The sequence below is a fragment of the Mustela nivalis genome (assembly GCF_964662115.1).
Source record: "Mustela nivalis genome assembly, chromosome: 2".
In the NCBI taxonomy this organism is placed as follows: domain Eukaryota; kingdom Metazoa; phylum Chordata; class Mammalia; order Carnivora; family Mustelidae; genus Mustela; species Mustela nivalis.
In genome coordinates, this window is record NC_139021.1 from 40,591,046 (window position 1) to 40,613,828 (window position 22,783).

General features: G+C 36.3%; 1 protein-coding gene across 4 annotated transcripts in view; it reads right to left on the reverse strand.

Annotated features, from left to right (window-relative positions):
* Positions 1–373: 373 nt before the first annotated feature.
* The window catches only part of DPY19L4 (dpy-19 like 4), a 72,941-nt gene continuing 50,531 nt past the window's right edge, over positions 374–22,783 (reverse strand). For 2 of the 4 annotated variants that reach the window (XM_082722813.1, XM_082722812.1), the window contains 5 exons: positions 22,273–22,329; positions 17,853–17,935; positions 14,793–14,925; positions 7,605–7,763; positions 374–4,718 (listed from right to left, as the gene is read on the reverse strand). In XM_082722813.1, the coding sequence (XP_082578939.1) occupies positions 4,554–4,718; positions 7,605–7,763; positions 14,793–14,925; positions 17,853–17,935; positions 22,273–22,329 (597 nt within the window). In that variant the 3' untranslated portion in view covers positions 374–4,553. The remainder of the gene's footprint in view (positions 4,719–7,604; positions 7,764–14,792; positions 14,926–17,852; positions 17,936–22,272; positions 22,330–22,783) is intronic. The other 2 variants (XM_082722815.1, XM_082722814.1) reach the window with 1 other exon arrangement.

Genomic DNA, 22,783 nt, shown 5'->3' on the forward strand with positions numbered 1-22,783 from the left:
TTCCCCTTTTTTATATTTTATTTATTTATTTTACAGAGTGAGAGAGAGAGGGAGGGAACACAAGCAGAGGGAGTGGGAGAGGAAGCAGGAGGTTTCCTGCTGAGCAGGGAGCCTGATTCGGGGCTCCATGCCTGGACCCTGGGATCATGACCTGAGCCAAAGGCAGACACTTAATGACTGAGCCCTCTAGGCAACCCAGGTATAGGGTTTCTTTCTGGGGTGATAAAAATTTTCTAAAATTAATCTAAAATGTGATAACTGCATAACTCAAAATACTAAAAACTGTCAAATTGTACACTTTAAATGGGTGAACTGAATGTATAGAAATTATATCTCATTAACAAAAAAGATACATATATAAATAAAAGACAACTTAAAATTCTAAAAAGTTTTATTATAGAAACAAAACAAGGAGTGTCATTAAGCATGAAATAAATAATTTCATTCTTGATAAAAGTACATTTAATGTTACAAAATCTGAAGTAAACTAGTTTATAACCCAACTCTTAAAGGATTTCTATTTCTTGAAATTAACTTTTATTCTTTTGTAAAGATGTAACTTTAGTACAGGAGAAACACATTTAATTTGTTATACATTGTTACAGATACAACTCAGAAGTCAACATACATAAAAGCAGCTATATTATTCATTTTTGCTAAATAGCTGTACAAAGCTATTAACTTAACAATATAAAAAAAGTTGTTCATGAGATATTTCAAACTAGAAGTTTGGAATGCATGTTTCTATCTGATACCATGAATCCACTAACTACCGTGGCCAGATGTTCAGTGTATCTCTCATAGAACTGCACGTAAAATTACTGAAGTCAGGTAAAATGTTGCAAATTTTAAGGGACATAAGTAAATCAAAAATGATTTTATGGTAAATTTGGCAAATCTGGTGCTTAAATGTCCCTTTTTATTACAGAAAACAAGGAAGTCTAATGTTTAGAAAACCTAATGGATGGAAAACAGTTGAGTCAAATATGTTCTCTGCAAGTTCCACATCTAATTTTATTTAAAGTGTTACCTCTGAACATTTAAAAAGTTAATGAGTTATTATTTTAATAAGAAATTGTCCAATTTTACCTGCAACTTTTCAAAAGTATAATTTTAATACATATTGGGATCTAAAACAACTAGCAAATAGCAACAATAGAGACTATATATTTTAAAAAGTGGACAAATGAAGAGAGAATATATTGGGATGTAAATTAGGAATTAGTTATTTGCTTTACAAAAGGTTCTAAATATACACAGTAATTCATAACACGTGATCTTTAAGTATTCATGCATTTAAAATAAACTTAGCAGAAAGATCAACTTACAACTTTTAGAAACCCCACGAATTTATAAAGAGAGGCACTACTTTTATCTATTCACTAAAGGCAATAAAATGTTTTAAAACAGTTCAAAAATAGGGCCAAAAAAGTGATTTTTCAAAAACAAAACAGTTTAGTAAGATGGCTATTCACTGTGCTCTTCAAGAAATTCATAATCTACTTTTATAAAGCATATTTTCCAGCCCCAACTTGTGATACACTTTGACCACCATTTCTGCTTCTCCTTGAATCGATCTGGAGTACCTGGAAGAGGGCCACAACAGTGAGGCTACTGGCGGTTTAGGTTAATGTCCTGAAAAAACATGGTATGTACACAAAAAGTAATGAAAAAAAAAAGTTAGTTCTGAAGTACAACACCTATTCCCTAGGCTGTAAAACCCTACGTCTAACAAAAAGCACCAAGTTATAGGCGCCAAAGTTGGAAAAAAATAGATACCAGCACAGAGTCATTATCATATACCTTATCAATTAAGTTTTATTTATTGGCCTGTTTGGCATTTGGAAAGCTAAATAATTTAGAAGGCTAGAAATCCCATTAGTACTCTTGCCAAAGATTTGCTTATTAACGAATTAAAAGTTAATACTGAAAACAGCATCGTGAGGAGTCTTCCTCTGTGCTTAATGATGTGGAAAGATACCAAAATCATCTTACAGAAAGGAAAAAGGTCCATAATATTTTTTGAAAAGTAAAAAGTAAATGGAAGTTAAGGCACTTATTTCAATGGTTCTGCAACATCAAGGGCAAAGTATGTTTTGTATTTCTTTGAGAAATTCCTTCCATCCTAAAACCATATCTTTGCTCCTTTCATAGATTTTTATTATCAAATCTAACAACTGTAAGTTACCCAAATGGAATTACTTACAGAATTTTTAATCACTTGTTTTTCTACAAATAAGCAATAAAATTAATTGCTCCTCAAAGTTTTCGACTACTTCTGTATTAACTATAGTTAAAACAGAAGCAAGTAAGCTAATCTTTCATATCCAATATTACTACTTCTGTAATAAAGCTTACATTTTCCTTTTTAACTGATGCTGACTGAAAAATTTATCATTTAAAGAATTAAAAGTTTCTCCAAATCTATTTAAGAAATAAGCTGACAGAAGCAAAAGTAACTTACTAATACATATATGTCAAAAGCTAAAAACAAAAGACACATCAAAACTAATTCAGCATATGTGATAATATAAATCAGTAAAAAGTGAATTAAATATTTCATGCTACACAGATTATTCTATTTTCCTTTCAAAATATGCAAGCTGACTTTGAAATTGCATTGTTTTTACATGCTCTGATCACAAGGACTACCAGGTGACCATTTGTTGTATACTTAGGTAACCACAGTAATATATTGTTTTAAGATTTTATTTATTTATTTGAGAGAGAGCACAAGCAGGGGGAGAGGCACAGGGAGACAGAACATACTCCCCGCTGAGCAAGGAGACCAATGAACAGCTTGATCCCAAGACCCTGGGACCTGAGCCGAAGGCAGACGCTTAACCACCCAGGTGCTCCCACAGTAATATTTTCTTAAGGCTTGAAGCTAAATACTAGTGATTCACTAATTAAGATGTATAGAGAACCTGAAATGCCCTGTCTTTAACTATGTTAATATAATTGTTAAAACTATATAAAAAGCATAAAATGAGAACCAATAAAACTAGTGCATCAAATATAGGACACTGCCATCAAACAATTATTCTGAAGCTCCAAAAAACCAAAACACCCTAGAGCTAGTATAAGAATGCATGTGCTTTTGTACTTAAAAAAAAAAAAAAAAAAAAAAAAAAAACCCAAACCATATATATATAAAACAGAAAATAAAGTTAACGAAAAGATGTTCCCTTCTAACGTAGTAATTCAGAGTACTGAAATTGTACTTTTTATAGCACTCTAATAAGTGAAAATTTTAAAGATCTGTTCACTAAATATGTGTAAGGTAAAACTAAACATGCATCCTGTCTTATTAAAATGATACATCTATCCCAAATCTCTTTATATAGCCCAACTAATCATTTAAGAACATCTTTTCATAAATGATTAAAAATATGAAAACACTTAACCTAAAGGAGCGTAGCATTTAGGTTGTGAAACTGTGTTGTGAATTTAATAAGAATTGTCATTTTGTTCTTAACGTTGAAGACTATACCATAGTTTCATAAATAACAGCATTTGTGTTTTATAATAAACATACCTGTATACAGAATTGTTTTTAATAGCATCTGCCCCCATCTCCGGAAATTGTTCATTTTAGTGTTATGTCATTTTAGTCATTAATGTTAGAATATTCTTGTGCTGATAAAGATTTAATTTTTTACTTAATACTTCAGTAGAAAATATGTGAATACACTGTATACCCCATTCCTTATCTTTTAAAAACCTGAACAACATTCTTTTTAAGTATCTGTTTTAAAAAATATTTAGGTAACAAGAGTGACTGTTTTATCATGATTAAACTGGTATTAAATTTACAGGCACAAGTAAAAAATGTTAACCACTTAATAGTGTAAAATAATAAAATGCAACATCATGTATGTATTTTACTAAGAAAGTGCACAGTTATACAAGCAGCAGATGATGAGAGCCGTATAATGGAACATCTGGATATATGTTTATGTATATCCTTCAAAACCACATTCCTTTATACAATTTACAAATTTTAATTTAAATGTCACATATTATCAGCTAACATTTAAATTAGTTTTTACTGTACTATTTCAATTCTATTATAAACCATGAAATACCTTCAGAAACTGCCGTGAGGGTAAGAAGAATTCCCTTCTTTTGAGTCTATAATTATATGACATTAAATGAAATATTTATTAAATGTTCTATTTGAGAAATATATTCTCACCTTGAACATATTCAAATTCAAGACCTATGTTAAGACAGAATGAAGATTTATGAGGATAATTTTATAATAGTTGAGAAGATAATGAGAAGATAAAGTCTATAAAGACCATGTAATGATAAGGAAAACACCTGACAAGAATATGACAGACTGGTAGATTTGACATTTTACCAAAGCATGGTAATGTTTGATGTTCTATTCCCTGCAGAACTCTGAATCCAGTTAACAGCAGGAGGGAAAAAGCAGCAGCATTTCAAATGTCCATACTCTGATTTCTAAAAGACACCGTGTAGATAAGAAGAAAATCACATTTTCCTTCAAGTGATATAAGTCTTTGAAATGAAGGCTCCGCTATCTTTCAAGACTGAAAGGATATCACAGTGTTGATTTTATATACAAAGTAGGATCTGTTCCAGTATACTCTAGTGAAATAATTCACATATGGAGAATAGTTAATTTTGACCTCATGACAAAATCGCCCATATTTTGAGTAGGTTAACTTGTCACCTTCTTCGCAAACCACCTATCAAAAGATAAGAAACAATATTCAAAAGGTTATGAAGTTTATAGGAGAAATACAACCAATGTACAAGTGACTATTTATATAAAAAATACATTATTGCTACACAAGGACTATCTCACACTGATTAGTAAATCTAGAACCCTCTTTAGAAGAGAATCACCATCTCCATTAAGCTCTTCAGCTTCTCCTAGAGATTGAGACTAGTATAAAGTGTTCCTTTTCTTTTCTTTTCTTTTTTAAAAGATTTTATTTTATTTTAAAAGATTTTATTTCAGAGAGAGACCTAGCAAGTGAGGGAACATAAGCAGGGGGAGTGGCAGAGGGAGAAATAGGCTTCCTGCCAAGCAGAGAGCCCCACACAGGGCTTGATACCAGCACCCTGGGATCATACCCTGAGCCGAAGGTATGAACCTTTGGTATGAACCACCCAGGCACTGTTTCTGATTTTCAGAAAGATTTTAAAATCCTCAAATATAGAAGACTGTCTCCTCAGTTAATTATCATTCCTCTGACTTATCTACTGAGAAATTGACATATTTTTTTTTTTTTTTTTTTTTTTTTTTTAAGATTTTATTTATTTATTTGACAGAGAGAAATCACAAGTAGATGGAGAGGTAGGCAGAGAGAGAGAGAGAGGGAAGCAGGCTCCCTGCTGAGCAGAGAGCCCGATGCGGGACTCGATCCTAGGACTCTGGGATCATGACCTGAGCTGAAGGCAGCGGCTTAACCCACTGAGCCACCCAGGCGCCCGAAATTGACATATTTTTAATATATGTTCAAACTCTTTTCCTTATATAGAAATGACTCACAATTATCTAGTAAGCAAGTTTTTGTGACTTATCCAGTGCAAACCTTTACATTCTCATCTTAATGATGTTCACTAAGATAGCTTAACTAGCTTGAAGGGTTTTCTACACTAAAACATTAAATATTCTTCTAATGCTTGGAAAGATGTCAGAGAACCAACTTTTAGAGTGAAAGGATGGAGTAGCTTTAAGTCCATGCCTGGTTATTACATGAAAGAAGAAATAATCTGATCTTCAAAATGGAGCAGAAAGATGGCCAAGATCAGAATTAACAGGCTCCAGATAACAGCCAGCAACACAGCAGTAATTACTGAATACCTGATGTTTAATAAAATCCCATTTTGTCACCAATTAAGCCGAAGATCACGGATATCAACTACCAACAAAGAAAATTCAAAATACATGCAGCAGAACACAGAATACATTTATATTACAGGTTTATGGGGTCATGATGAAAGACAAAAGTGGAAATCATAAAAACTAATTTCTCACCTCCAAACTGGTCTGGGACAATAAGAGAAAGAACTTATCATTTATGAAAAGACAGAAAAAATCTTGGCTGCAACCCATATAGAACACGCATGTCAATTCAGAATTGGCAACTGAAATTCTTATAAGGTCCCTCAAACCCAACTTTCCAAGGAGTAAAGACACCCATTCCAGACAACACTAATTACCAGATAGACAAACTCCCATCTTTCTTTTAGTTGTCAGATATATAAGGTACACACTGCAGGCTGAGAAGTAAGAAAGCTTGGTAAAACAGCCAAAACCAATGAAAAATTAAAATACAGCTATAGCTAAATCCTTAAAACCAAGGTAGCTCTGAATACACTAATTTTTGTGGACATCAGGAACTGTGATAATTTAGCAAGCGATTTTTCTAGCTATGAGTCAAATTATCAGAAAATTCTCAACATAATAATGTAACAACACAACCAGCTGCTCTTTAGATTATAAGTTAAAATAAAATCATCATTCAAATCAAATTATGCCATCTTTTTTTTTTTAAGATTTTATTTATTTATTTGACAGAGCGAGAGAGATAGCAAGAGAGGGAACACAAGCCGGAGAGTAGTAGAGGGAGAAGCAGACTTCCCACTGAGCAGGGAGCCCAATGCAGGGCCTGATCCCAGGACCCTGGGATCATGACCTGAGCTGAAGGCAGATGCTTAATGACTAAGCCACCCAGGTGCCCCAAATTATGCCATCTTTTGTACATAAATGTGAAACAGAAACAAATACAAGCAATGAATAAGGAATCCAGGTATTGGTAAAATTATTTTTTTCTGCAAACTGCCCAAATTTTCTTTTGTACATTGGAAAAAATGGGGCACCTGGGCGGCTCAGTCATTAGGCGTCTGCCTTCGGCTCAGGTCATGATCCCAGGGTCCTGGGATCAAGTTGCTCGAGGAGCTCCCTGCTCAGTGGGGAGTCTGCTTCTCTCTTTGCCCCTCCCTCTGCTCTCTCTCTCACAAAAATAAAATCTTAAAAAACCCCAAACACTTCAAAGTACTTTTAATGTACTCCCCCACTGTTAAAGAACTTTTTTTTTTTTTTTTTTAAAGATTTTATTTATTGGGGCACCTGGGTGGCTCAGTGGGTTAAAGCTTCTGCCTTCGGCTCGGGTCACGATCCCAAGGTCGTGGGATCCAGCCCCGCATCAGGCTCTCTGCTCAGCAGGGAGCCTGCTTCCCCTCTCTCTCTGTCTGCCTCTCTGCCTACTTGTGATCTCTCTCTCTCTGTCAAATAGATAAATAAAATCTTTTTAAAAAAAAGTTTAAAAAAAAAGATTTTATTTATTATTTGAGAGACAGTGAGAGAGAACATGAAAAGGGAGAAGGTTAGAGGGAGAAGCAGACTCCCCATGGAGCTGGAAGCCCAATGAGGGACTTGATCCCGGAACTCTGGGATCATGACCTGAGCCAAAGGCAGTTGCTTAACCAACTGAGCCACCCAGGCACCCCTGTTAAAGAACTTCTAATTATATTCTTACTTGTCTAGAAATAAAGTTTGATGAGTAAAAGTTTAAAAAAGTCATTTTTCTCAAAAAGATTCAACTTCTAAAATGGTTACTTACGTGGCCATTTGCAATGTCTAATAAATCTTTAACCCTACAGCCTCTCGTGGTTCCCACCTCATTGCAGATAGCATCCTCTACAATTAGGTAATTAGCCTTGTAGGATGTCAGTATTTTATAAATATCCTCAGCAGATCGCTTTGAATAGATTTGATAGATCTGAAAGAATATAATTAAAACAGTAATTTTAAAACTTGTTATTTGAAACTATACATTGAGCATTTACTATGACTTAGTATTCGGCACTATCTCTGGAAAATAAAGATAACCACTAAGACTTGATTCCTGCCCTTAAGAAGCTTATGGTCGAAATTCATTCATTGTCCACTCTGTATCTTCTTTGGAGAAATGTCATTTAAGTCCTTTGGCCATTTCCTTCCCAGATTTGTTGAGATATAATCGACATATAACATTTTGCAAGTTTAAGGTATATAATGTATTGATTTGACACACTTAAATGTGTGTTTTTTTTTTAAAAGATTTTATTTATTTACTTGACAGAGGGAGAGACATCACAAATAGGCAGAGAGGTAGGCAGAGAGAGAGAGGGGGAAGCAGGCTCTCCACTGAGCACAGAGCCCGATGTGGGGCTCGATCCCAAGACCCTGAGATGGTGACCTGAGCCGAAGGCAGAGGCCTAACCCGAGCCACCGAGGTGTCCCGGCACACTTCAATGTTGCAAAATGATTACCACCATATCATTAGCGGGCACCTCCTTTGTGTCACATAATTGCCATTTTTTTTTTTTTTTAAATAAAAACATTTAAGATTTACTCTCTTAGCAACTTTCAAGTATATAATACAGTACTGTTAACTATAATCACCATACTAACATTATCCCCAGAACTTATTCATCTGATACCTTGAAGTTTGTATGCTTTGATTAATATCTCCCCATTTCCCTACCCTCCAGCCCTTGGTAATCACCACTCTATTCTGTTTCTATGAGTTTGGCTTCTTCATACCTTTTTTATATCTTCCATATATAAGGGTATCATATACTTATTTGTCTTTATCTGACTTCTTTCACTTAGCATAATGCCTTCAAGATTCATCCACATTGCTGCAAATGTGCTTTGCTCAATTCCTAATTGGCCTGTCTTTTTATTATTGAGTTATAACAGTTCATACGAGTTTTACTACCATGTACAGAGTATTTTATACTCATTTATACATGAGATAAAATCAGCAAGGTTAAAACATTATTTGACCACTGTCACAAAATACTGAGTGAACAAGAATGCTTAAAACTCATGTCTTGGGGCACCTGGATGGCTCAGTCAGTTAAGTGTCTGCCTTTGGCTTAGGTCATGATCCCGGGGTCCTGGGACCCAGTCCCATATCCGGCTTCCTGCTCAGTAGAGAGCCTGCTTCTCTCTCTCTTCCTCTGCTGCTCTCCCTGCTTGTGCTCTCTCTGTCAAATAAGTAAATAAAATCTTTATTAAAAACAAATAAATAATCAGGGTGCCTGGGTTGCTTAGTTGGTTAAGTGTCTGCTTTCGGCTCGGCTGGTGATCCCACCATCCTAGGATCAGGCCCTGCACTGGGTTCCCTGCTCCTCAGGGAGCCTGCTTCTCCTTCTCCTGCCTGCCATGCCCACTGTTTGTGCTCTCTTTCTCTCCGTCACAAAAACAAATAAAATCTTTAAAATAAATAAAATAAAATATTCATGTCTTGGTCCCCTGGTATTTTTCATGATAATTCTGCTGCTCTTGTATAATTGTTAAGTTCTAGATCTTATTAAATAATAAGGTTTTTCAAGTTTTTCTGAAATGCTGACATTGGACTAGCTCTTGCTACCCTTCAGAAAATAATAAAATCACAAATGTTAAGCCCAAAGTACCACATACTATATGCCCTAGAAATACTGAGATTTGAAATCTAGACTGGACAACATCCCAACCTAATTTGATACTCAGCAGCCACCTACTCCATGTTATGGTTGCCGTCCACCCAGCACCTTGAAGTCTGATGTCCACCAACATGAGAGAAATACTCAACTGAATATTCTGTGATAAACAGAAGGCTAATGAACCAAGAGGAAGTTTCTCCCTCATTTTACTTTTACATACATTCCAATGGGAATATCCAGTCTATATCTGTTTATTGTTTTTCACATACATTTTTATTTATTTTTAAATTTTGAGAAACTGTGGCACATTAAAAAAAAAAAAAAACACCACCTCTCTGCAATGGCAATAATATTACTGATAGACAGGGTTTCTCGATCTCAGCACTACTGACATTTTACACTAGATAATTCACTGCTGGCACAGAGGAAAACAGTTCTGTGTATTGCTGGATGTTCAGCAGTATCCCTGATTCACTAGAAGGCTACAGAATTCCTTCTATACTTTTGACAATCAAAATGTCTCTAGACATTGCTGAATGTCCCCCAGGGGCATAAAAGTCCCAGGTTTGAGAATCACTGGCCTAGGAGATTATACAAAGATTAGTCATATGTCATGAATTATAGATAGCATCTAATTCAAATTATATGGTCTTATTTATGGAGTTTGATTTGAATTTTAATTTAACAACAAATTTATACAGCACTTACTATGTACTAGACACCATAGAGAAAGACAAAGATTTGAAAAAAAAACATGGTTCCTATCCTCATAGTCAAGTCACATAAAACATAAACTCTAAAATGTTTAAATTTAATTAGAACCCAATTAAAAGTCTGACCTAATTATAGGTGATTCTGAAATTCTATATTAGGAAAAGACTAATCATAAGATAACAAAGAAATCCACAAAAAATAAAGTTCAGAAATATGCTATATCCATTCTGTTTAAGTGACTCCACCCTTTCAAAGTACAGCAAGTACTAGTCAAAGGCAGCTGTTGTCTCTAAGGTAAATCACTGCCAGGTAGATCTCTTCATCTCTGACCTCTCCCTGCTTCAATCTGTTTTCTGCTCTGACCATAATTAACTCTCTCAAACAGATCTAAGCATTCCATTCCCAGGCTTATTAAAGGTCTTTGATAATTCCCAAATGCCTCAAGGGTGAGTCTAAATTCTTTAGCAGGTCCTTCAGAATTCGGCCTCATTGTATTTTCTAGTTTCATGGCTATACAAATTTCATAGCTCATGTTACTTTTTCAGCCTAGAATCATAATCAAATGCATTCTTTTTCCAAACAAGTTTCTACTAGTCCTTCAAAGCCCAGATCAATGGAATGCCCTTTATGAAGATTTGGATTTTTGTAGCCAGAATTGACTGTTCCTCCTTTTGAGCTCTTCTTTGTATATTCTATGTTTCTATGTGTGTGTGTGTGCGTATGTGTGTGTGTATGTACAATATTTAGTATTTAAATAACTATTATCTAAGGTCTACTATGTTTTAGGCATGGTGTATTATCTGTAATTCTCACAACTAAGACGTAAGAACTTCCTAGATTCAGATTCAGAAACTTCTCAAAATTAAAGAAATAGGGGCGCCTGGGTGGCTCGGTCATTGAGTGTCTGCCATTGGCTCAGGTCATGATCCCAGGGTCCTGGGACTGAGACCTGCATCAGGTTCCCTGCCTAACAGGAAGCCTGCTTTTCCCTCTCCCACTCCCCCTGCTTGTGTTCCCTCACTCGCTGTGTCTCTCTCTGTCAAATACGTAAGTAAAATCTTTAAAAAAAAAGTTAAAGAAGACACGGATAAAAGGAAAGATATTCTATGCTCATGGATTCAAAGAATCAATACTGTTTAAATGTACATACTACCTAAAGCAATCTACAGATTCAATGCAATCCCTATCAAAATTCCAATGGCATTTTTCACAACAAACAATCCTAATGTTGTATGGAACCACAAAAGACCCTGAAGAGAGAGCAATCTTGAGAAAGAACAAAGCTGGAGGAATCATGCTAACTGCACACTATATTACAAAGCTATATTAATCCAAACAGTAGGGTTTCAGGATAAACAGACACAAAGATCAATGGAACAAAACAGAGCGCCCAGAAATAAACTCACATATACATGTATGCAAAATACATGGTAAATCAATTTACAACAAAGGAGTCAAAAAATACACTTCGAAAAGGACAATCTCTTCAATAAACAACGCTGGGAAAACTGCAAAGCCACATGCAAAAAGAATGGAACTGAACCCCTATCATACACAATACACAAAAATTAACTCAAATGGATTAAAGTCTTGAATGTAAGACCTGAAACCAAAAAACATCTACAAGCAAACATAGGTGGCAAGTTCTCTCTTTTTTTTTTAAGATTTATTTATTTGAGAGAGAAAGAGAAAGAGCAGGGAAAGAGGCAGAAGGAGAGGGAGAAGTCCCCACTGAGCTCAGAACCCACTGCAGGGCTCAATCCCAGGACCCTGAAATCACAACCCCAGCCTAAACCAGGAGCCAGACGCTCAAATGACTGAGCTGCCCAGGTACTCCAGGTGGTAAGCTCTTTGACATTATTCTTGGCGATGATTTTTTTCGGATTTGACAGTAAAAGTAAAGGCAACAAAAGCAAAAATAAACAACTGGGACTACATCAAACTAAAAAGCTTCTGCATAGCAAAGAAAACCATCAACAAAATGAAAGGCATCCTAATGAATGGGAGAAAAGATCTACAAATCATATATGTGATCAGGGATTAATACCTAAAATATATAAAGAACTCATACAGCTCAATTAAAAAAAAAATCTGTGGGGTGGCTCAGTTGGTTGGGCACCTGCCTTCGGCTCGGGTCATGATTCCGGGGTTCTGGGATCGAGCCCTGTGTCATGCTTTCCCCTCTCCCTCTCTCCCTCCCCAATGTTCATACCCCCCCCCCCAAAAAAATAAATAAAAACTTTTTAAAATCTCATTAAAAAATAGACAGAAGACCTAAGTAGACATTTTTCCAAAGAAGACATACGGATGGCAAACAGGTACACGAAAGGGGGCTCAACATCATTTATCATCAGAGATACACAAATCAAACCATAATGAGATACTACCTCACATCTGTCAGAATGGCCAAGTATCAAAAAGGCAAGAAATAAGAAGTGTTGGTGAGACTGTGGAGAAAAGGGAACCCTTGCACTGTGGGAAGGTAAAGTAATGCAGCCACTAATGGAAAACAGTATGAAGTCTCCTCAAAAAAATTAAAATAGAACTGCCATATCATCCAACAATTCCACTTCTGGGTATTTATCCAAAAGAAATGAAAACACTAATCCAAAAAGATACATGCAAACCCATGTTCACTGCAGCATTATTTACAATAGCCATGATATAGAAACAACCTAAATGTCCATCAATAAATGAATAAAGAAAATGTAGTATATATGTGTGTGTATTTATAAATAGGAAATTATTCAGCCACAAAAAAGAAAAAAATTTTGCCATTTACAACAATACGGATGTACCTTGAGGGTATTATGCTAAGTGAAGTAAGTCAGAGAAAGACAAATACAATATAATCTCACTTATATGTGGAATTTATAAACAAAAACAAAAACATCCAAGCTCACAGATACAGAGAACAAACTGGTGGTTGCAGAGATAAGGGATTAAATGGGTGAAGGGAGTCTACAAACGTCCAGTTACAAAATAAATGTAAAGCATAATGACTATAGTTAATAACACTGTATTGCTCATTTAAAAGTCGCTAAGGGAGTGTATCTTAAAAGTTCTCATTATAAGAAAAAACATTTTTTATAACTGTATGGTAATGAATATTAACTAGACTTGTTGTGGTAACCACTTTGTAATATATATAGATATCAAATCATTACATTGTACACATGAAACTAATATACTGTTACATGTCAATTATACCTCCATTTTAAAAAAAAAAGAGCTATTGTGGAAATGCAAAAAAAAAAAAAGAAGAAAGAAAGAAAGAAAAGAAAAGAGGCATCCTGGCTGGCTCAGTCAGTAGAGCCTGTGATTTTTGATTTCTTGATCTCGGGGTTGTAAATTTGAGCACCATGTTGGGTGTAGATATTAGAAGTGCTCAATCACTATATTGTACACCTGAAACTGGTGTTAATTAACACTATATGTTAATTAAGTGAATTTATTTATTTATTTATTTGTTTGTTTGCTTTAAAATATTTATTTATTTATTTATTTGACAGACAGAGATCACAAGCAGGCAGAGAGGCAGGCAGAGAGAGAGAGGAGGAAGCAGGCTCCCCGCCGAGCAGAGAGCCCGACGTGGGGCTCGATCCCAGGACTCTGAGATCATGACCTGAGCCGAAGGCAGCGGCCTAGCCCACTGAGCCACCCAGGTGCCCCTAATTAAGTGAATTTAAATAAAAACTTTAAAAAAAAAGAAACTTGTTCAAAGTCACAGAGCTAGCACATGGCAGAAGTAGCATCTGAGTCCAGGTATTCTAATTCCATAGTCTGCATTCTTACAGTCTAAATTCTATATTGCTATACTATCTCCTTAGCTTAGAGCTTGATTAAAAACCATTATGAAATTCTCTCTAACTGAAAAACAGAATATTTGGAATTCAGGTTCAGTTAGTCACTGCTCTCAGATATGAAGTTACCATTTATATCCAGACTAAACATTCAAATATATTCTCTGAATAGTAAAAAATTAGATTATCATCCTAATATTATACTAAGTTATCAGTAACAGCCCATACCAAAACATAAACTACAGTGAGATACAATTTTAGCTTGGAAATACAAAATGCATCAAGATATTAACTGATAGCCTGACTTCCTTCAATAATTTGGTTAAGAACAATGATATTTTCCAAAGAGGACATATCAGTGTCCTCTTGAAACTTTGTGGAAAATTAAAGGTTTCTCCTAGAAACATCAATACTATTCATAAAATAAAGAAATTATTATTTGAATTTTGGTTCTCCCCTTGCTTAAACATACAGCTTTTTAAAAACTAAAGCAAATTAACCTTCTTTCTTTTTTTTTTTTTAATTTATTTATTTGACAAAGAGAGATCACAAGTAGGCAGAGAGGGAGGCAGAGAGAGAGAGAGAGAGGAGGAAGCAGGCTCCCTGCCGAGCAGAGAGCCTGATGTGCGACCCTGAGATCATGACCTGAGCCAAAGGCAGCGGCTTAACCCACTGAGCCACCCAGGTGCCCAAATTAACTCTTTCTAAAATTGTTTGGATATTCCTAACTAATCAAGAACATATACATCATTACAGAGCTACACTGAAAATAAAGAGCAATGTTAGAAAGATCCAAACGTGTAATCTAAAATGCCTTACGTTTTCATTTCTCTTGAGAAGATCATCATCATTGTAAAGGGGCAAGCTGGTCACCATCCATCCAGTGCATAATTTAATGGCGCCCATTAACTGTGGACTCCCTGCAAACACAGCTGCAACTGGAGCTTGTCTTCTGTAAAGAGACACACAGATTTACACACTATTTAGATCACTGATTTATACCAACTCTGATATAGCACAAACTCAACAATGTATTGTACATTTGAGTTTCAATGTCAGCTTTCACTTCATTTACAAATTCCTTAAAAAAAAAAAACTGCGCACTTACTATGTGCCAGGAACTATTCTGAATGCTGAAAATACAGAAATTTTTTTAAAGCAGGGATGAAGATGAGGTCCCTGTTTTTGAGAGAGACTGTAAGGACAATAAACATATAGGTCAGGTGGTAATAATACCACTAAAAAATATGCAGGGTATATATAATGACAGGAATTCACTACTTTATATAGTGTGGTCAATTCACTGGTGATAATGTGAATTCTCAAATTTATCGTTCTGCGAATATTAACTACCACAGCCCAAATTCTTCCCAATCCATCCACCTTCCTGCTTCTTCCCTACCTTTACCATATACCTGTCTTCAGATAACACATGTAGTTCTCCACTTTGAACCACGATCCAAAGTCCCAGACAGATGCCACTTACAAAACTAAAAGCAGATCCTGAAGGATTGCTCCAATGTCTTTACTTATTTAATCACTTCCTGTGTTCAGCATTAACCTACACAGTCTAGGAACAATGCCAAGCTCTGGAAATAAAAGGCAGCATATAACCACTGTCCTCAGGGCACACCCAGTAATAGGGAAACAAACAGGATAATTACACCATGATAATATATATGTCTGACTGCCTGATGCACAATGTTCAATGTTCAGGACCCTGTGCTGGTTTTGAAAATATTGTGATAAATCACAAACCCAGAATCAATTTCCTCTTTTGTTAATAACAATGCAAAGCTATACAGTCAGTGTTCCACAATGGTAAATACAATTCACAGAAAATATTAACAGGCAATAGTTAAGAGTGATCAAAAGAAAACAATTTTTAGACATATGAAGGGTGTATTTACAGCAACAAGACTTTATGATAAGACCAATTCTCATTTCTATAAATCTATTCCTCATTCTAGAAACATTTTTGTCTCCCCCCCATATTTTCTTGGCTATTTTTGATAGTGTTTCATTTCTTTTTCATGTTTTAGTTTCTTCTTCTATGTTAAATAATTTCCAATGTAGTTCATTTTATAATGTCTATCCGTGGGGTATTCTAGTCACAAAACGCCTGCAATGATTCTTCTCCCATACCTATGCTCTCGGAGCAAATGCTGGTCTTGGTCATGTGACCTGCTTTGGCCAACAGAACAACATAAAGTGAGCAGAGACTTTAAAAATGCTTGACATTGGGGCGCCTGGGTGGCTCAGTGGGTTAAAGCGTCTGCCTTTGGCTCAGGTCATGATCCCAGGGTCCTGGGATCGAGCCCCACCACCGGGCTCTCTGCTCAGCAGGGAGCCTGCTTCTCCCTCTCTCTCTCTGCCTACTTGTGATCTCTGTCTGTCAAATAAATAAATAAAATTTAAAAAGAAAATGCTTGACATTGGCATCTGTGTTCTCCTGCTGCTCTCTTGGTAACTTTACAACTACTACCTTGTGAATGAACCCAGGCTACCTGGCTGTTTGATGAGAGACCCATGACCAAGTCTGATACCTTTAGACATATGAGAGGCCATGCCAGGCTACCCAGACCTAGATCAGCTGGCCCAGACCAGAAGAATCCTCCCCACTCTCCTAACTCAGCTGATGGTCAAAATGGTGCAAAATTACAAACGTTTATCGTTTATAGCCACTAAATTTTGTGATAGTCTATTATGCATCAAAAACTGACATAAACAAGTTTTATTATCAGAAATTGCTACAGGTCTGGGGGATCTGGCTGGTGCAGTCAGAAGAGCATGCAACTCTTGATCTAAGGGTCTCATTGGGTGTAGAGATTACTCAAGTAAATACATAAATAAACAAAAAAAATTGCTAGAGGTCTAATTCTGCTGTTGATCTCAAACAACAGCTAATTCTTACTGTATTAGACTGTTTCCTCATGTGTTTTGTAATTTGAGAGCTCATCTCCATGAAGTCTTATTTGTAGGAACCTGTGTAGCCTGGGTTGAGAATATTAACAGATACTCCAAAGCACCCCAGGACCACTTTTTATGATACTTTCTTGACTGGGGGTTTCCTGGATTAAACAAGTATAACTTCAAACTGCAAACCCATGTGAATTCAGATCCAGTGCTACAAATTCAAAGGAAAAACTTTTTTTGACCAAAAGCTGAAGCCAAGGAATACAAGCCTTCTTAACATCTGCTTCTAGCACTCCTGTTAGGTTGTTAGTCTATCCTTTCCCTGATACTGTAACCCTCTGAGGGTCCCTTAGTTATGTGCATGTGTTTGGAGAGGGAAAAGGTGTTTCAGTTATGGTTCCCTGCATCCACTGGCCCAAGACCACATCTCTGGTCCTAGGTGAGCATTAAAATGTGCATGGGTATTAAAACTAAAATTTTAAGTTTTGGTAAAGTTGGTTACCAAGACTAGCAATCCACCACTCATCCACTTCCAACACAGGGCAAAAGAAGCATCATCTTGACTATTCAAAGGAATATTTGTTCATTTATACTCCACATTTCTAGGTGTTTGACGGCAAGATCTCAAATTTCAAACTTACAATGCTATATTTTCTTAAGTTTTTTATTTATTTAAGTAATCTCTATACCCAACATGAGGGTTGAACTCACCACCAAGAGATCAAGATTCGCATGCTCTTCTGACTGAGTCAGCCAGGTGCCTCACAATGCTGTATTTTCAGTGAAGAATTCAATTAGAAAATTTGAATTATAGGTCAATCAAAAACTAAATATCCCTAAAAGCATGGAGGTAAAATTCTGAGTTTTATGAGAATGGAAAAGCATTAATTTATTATTTCCTCCGAATCAATTAGATAGCATGCAGCAATTTAACAACAGTCTTAAAAGCAGTTCAATTCTTACTTTATCCAGGTCATAAGTTCCACTGTATCTGGGTCATAAAATTCTTGTAGTTCCATTAATTCTGTCATTAATCTTGGAAAAAACTAAAATGCAAAACAAAATTTCCAAAATGTATAAATGTATATAATCATGTATATATCCAGAAAGTTTAAAACCGTTACACAGTATTTCAAAAGACTAAGAGACTAACATAAGACAAACAGTATTTAAACATTTTTCCCAGGGGAAAAATGTCAAGGATCTTTTTACTTCCTTCCAGTGAGCTGCTCTTCCCTCTCAGTTACAAATAATCTAAATAATCTATTTTAGGGGCATCTGGGTAGTTCAGTAGGTTAAGCATCTGCCTTCGGCTCAGGTCATGATCTCAGGGTCCTGGGATCGAGCCCCGCATCTGGCTCCCTCTTCAGTGAAGAGTCTGCTCCTCCGCCTCCCTCTCCTCTACCCCTGCCCCCCAACTCAGGCTCGCTCTCTCTCAAATAAATAAATTCTTCAAAGTAATCTATTTTATGTTTAATTTAATGCCTAGACTCAATAAATAATTTTCTCATTACCAATTATCAGCTGTATCTTTCATGCACACACAATTAATTTCAATTAGCTTCATGTTACATTACAATAAACTATTTTACAAATATTTAAATTTTGGAGTTGCCAAAATAATTGTTTAAAAATTCCAGTGTAGTTAACATACAGTGTTATATTCATTTCAGATGTACAATATAGTGATTCAGCAATTTCATATATTACTCAGTGCTCATCAAGTTAAGTGTATTCTTAATCCCTTTCACCTATTTCAACCATTCCCTCACCCACCTCCCCTCTGGCAACTGTTCATTTGTTCTCTATAGTTGAGAATCTGTTTTGTTCTGGTTTCTCTCTTTTCTCTTTCCTTTGTCTTATTTCTTAAATTCCACGTATGAATGAAATCATATGGTATTTGTCTTTCTCTGGTTGACTTATTTCACTTACCATTATACTCTCAAGATCCAACAATGTTGTTGAAAATGGCATGATTCCATTCTTTTTTATGGCTACATAATATTCCATTGTAAATGTATGTGTATGTGTATATGTATATGTATGTGTGTGTGTGTATATACATATATGCACCACATTTTCTTTATCCATTCATCTGTCAATGGACCCTTGGGCTGTTTCCATAATTTGGCTATTGTAAATAATGCAGCAATAAACATAGGAGTGCATGTACCCCTTTGAATTAGTGTTTTTGTATTCTTTGGGTAAATACCCAGTAGTCCAACTGATGGATCATAACATAGTTCCATTTTTAATTTTTTGAGGAAGCTCCATACTGTCTTCCACAATGGCTGTACCTGTTTGCATTTCTTTTCTTTCTTTCTTTCTTTTTTTTTTTTAAAGATTTTTATTTTATTTATTTATTTATTTATTTGAGAGAGAGAAAGAGAGCACAAGCAGGGGGAAGAGCAGGCAGGACAGGGAGAATCAGGCTCCCCACTGAGAAGGGAGCCCAATGTGGGGCCCAATGCCTCAATCCTGGGATCAGGGCCCCAGTCAAAAGTAGATGCTCAACAACTGATCCACCCAGATGCCCCACCAGTCTGCATTTCTACTAACAGTGTACAAGGGATTCTATTGAGGGATTCTATTTTTCCACATACTTGCCAAGACTTATTTCCTGTGTTTCTGATTTCAGCTCTTCTGACAGGTGTGAGGTGATATCTCCTTATGGTTTTGATTTGCATTTCCCTGATGATGAGTGATGTTGAGCATCTTTTCATGGGTCTGTTGGCTATCTGTACATCCTCTTTGGACAATTATGTCTTCTGCCTATCTTTATATTTTTGTAATTTTTAATTTTTTATTTTAAAGATTTTATTTATTTATTTGACAGGGAGAGAGATCGCAAGTAGGCAGAGAGGCAGGCAGACAAGAGAGGTGGAAGCAGGCTCCCTGCTGAGCAGAGAGCTCAATGCGGGGCTCAATCCCAGGACCCTGAGATCATGACCTAAGCCGAGGGCAGAGGTTTTAACCCACTGAGCCACCCAGGCGCCCCATATCTTTTTTTTTTTTTAAAGACTTGTTTTTTTAGAGATTGAGTGAGCAAAAGTACAGCGGGGGAGGGGCAGAGGGAGAGAGAGACTCTCAAGCAGACTCCCTACAGAGCTTGGAGCCTGACACAGACTCAATCCCAGGACCGAGATCATGACCTGAACTGAAATCAAGAGTCAGATGCTTAACCAAGTGAGCCACCCAGGTGCCCCAGTTCTATATACATTTTAGATACTAACCCCTTATCAGGTACATCATTTGCAAACATCTTCTCCCATTCAGCAGGCTCTCTTTTTGTTTTGTTGACTGTTTCCTTTGCTGTTCAGAGCTTTTTATTTTGATATAGTCCCAATAGTTTATTTTTGGTTTTGTTTCCCTTCTCTCAGGAGACATATCTAGAAAAAAGCTGCTATGGCTAATGTCAGAGAAATTACTGTTTGTGTTCTCTTCTAGGATTTTTATGATTTCAGGTCTCACATTTAGGTCCTTAATCCATTTTGTGCTTATTTTTGTGTATGGTATAAGAAGGTGCTCCACATTCATTCTTTTAGCTGGCCAGTTTTCTCAACATCATTTTTTTTTTTTAAAGATTGTATTTATTTATATGACAGATAGAGATCACAAGTAGGCTGAGAGGCAGGCAGAGAGAGAGAGGAGGAAGCAGGCTCCCTGCGGAGCAGAGAGCCCGATGTGGGGCTCGATCCCGGGACCCCGGGATCATGACCGGAGCTGAAGGCAGAGGTTTAACCCACTGAGCCACCCCGGTGCCCCTCAACATCATTTGTTGAAGAGACTTTTTTCCACTGCATCTTTTTACCTCTTTTGTTGAAGATTAACTGACCATATAATTTATAATTGTGGGTTTATTTTTGGGCTTCCTATTCTGTTCCATTGGTCTATGGGTCTCTTTTTGTGCCACTGCCATACTGTTTTGACTACTACAGCTTTGTAACATAACATGAAGTCTGGAATTGTAAGACCTCCAATCTTGTTTTATAAGATTGCTTTGGCTATTTGGGGTCATTTGCAGTTCCATATAAATTTTAGGATTGTTTGTTCTAATTCTGTTGGTATCTTGGAAAAATGCTGTTGGTATTTTGACAGAGATTGCACTAAATGTGTAGATTATTTTGGGTAGTATAAACATTTTAACAATATTTGTTTTTCCAACCCATGAGCAAGGAATGTCTTTCCATTTCTTTGCGTCATCTTCAATTTCTTTCGTCATTGTTTTATAGTTTTCAGAGTACAGGTCTTTCAGCTCTTTGGTTAGGCTTATTCCTAGGTATCTTGTTATTTTTGGTGTAATTGCACATGGGACTGTTTTCTTAATTTCTCTTTCTGCTGCTTCATTCATTATTGGTGTATAGAAACGCAATGGATTTCTGTATAGAGATTTTGTAGTCCATGATCTTATTGAATTCAATTACCGGTTCTAGCAGGTTTTTTCGGTTTTTTAAGATTTTATTTATTTATCTGAGACAGAGAGAGAGCAAGCATGAGCAGGGGAAGGGTAAAGTGGAGAGGGAGGGAAAGCAGACTCCCTGATGAACACAAAGTCATACACAGGACTCAATCCCAGGACCCTGGGATCATGTCCTGAGCTGAAGGCAGAGGCTTAACCAACTAAGCCACCCAGGCACCCCAGTTCTAGTAGTTTTTTGGTGGAGTTTTTAGAGTTTTCTATATATACTATCATGTCATCTGCAAATGATAAAAATTTTACTTCTGCCTTACCAATTTGGATGTTTTTTAAATTCCTTTCTCTGGTCTGACTGCTATGGTTACGACTTCTAACTTCCAGGACTATGTTGAATATAAGTAAAGAGAGTAGACACCCTTATCGTTTTCCTGATTTTAGAGGAAAACCTCTCAGTTTTTCATCATTGAGTATGATATTAGCTGTGGGTTTTTCATGCCAAAATACTTCTTAATAATATCACCTATTTATTCAGTAATTTCCTTTGACAATTATAAACTGAATTTTAAAAGCATTAGACTACATGCATTACATGGCATTCTAAAAATGTCTCAGCAGGGCACCTGGGTGGCTCAATGGGTTAAAGCCTCTGCCTTCAGCTCGGGTCATGATCCCAGGGTCCTGGGATCGAGCCCCAATCAGGCTCTTGGCTCGGTGGGAGGCCTGCTTCCTCCTCTCTCTCTGTCTGCCTCTCTGCCTACTTGTGACCTCTGTCTAATAAATAAATAAAATCTTAAAAAAAAAAAGTCTTAACTCTTTTTTTAATGTTCCTACTGATAAAAAATTAAGCATACTAATAGCACATTTTATGTTGTGAGAGTAGTGTCTCAATATAAATATGCTACACAGACATAAACTTATCAATACCTTGAAGTACATATTAATAATACAAAAATCTGATTTTCTTACCTCTTTCCATAAGCTGAGACCTATTATAGTGGGAACAGCCATACTCAGAATAAGAGCCTAAAACATTGAAAGAAAAATGATTACGGATAAATACATTTCAGGAAGTCTTAGACATTGACTCTATGACCAATGACAGATTCTTACAGTTGTAAAAATTTCAGTCAGAGAAACTGAAGTCAGTGTGGAACCTAGTTCACAGAGTGAGAATAGTGAAGACTAATGAATTTAAGACATAAAGTGAGACATACATGTTTACTATATAAAGGCAGAACATAAAAAAGGGTAACATTTATACTATATTTCAAATAACAAATCAAGGGGCGCCTGGGAGGCTCAGTGATTAAAGCCTCTGCCTTCAGCTCAGATCCTGATCTCAGAGTCCTGGGATCGAGCCCCGCATTGGGCTTTCTGCTCAGCAGGGAGCCTGTTTACCCCTCTCTTTCTCTGCCTGCCCCTCTGCCTACCTGTGATCTTTGTCTGTCAAATAAATAAATTAAATCTTTTAAAAAAA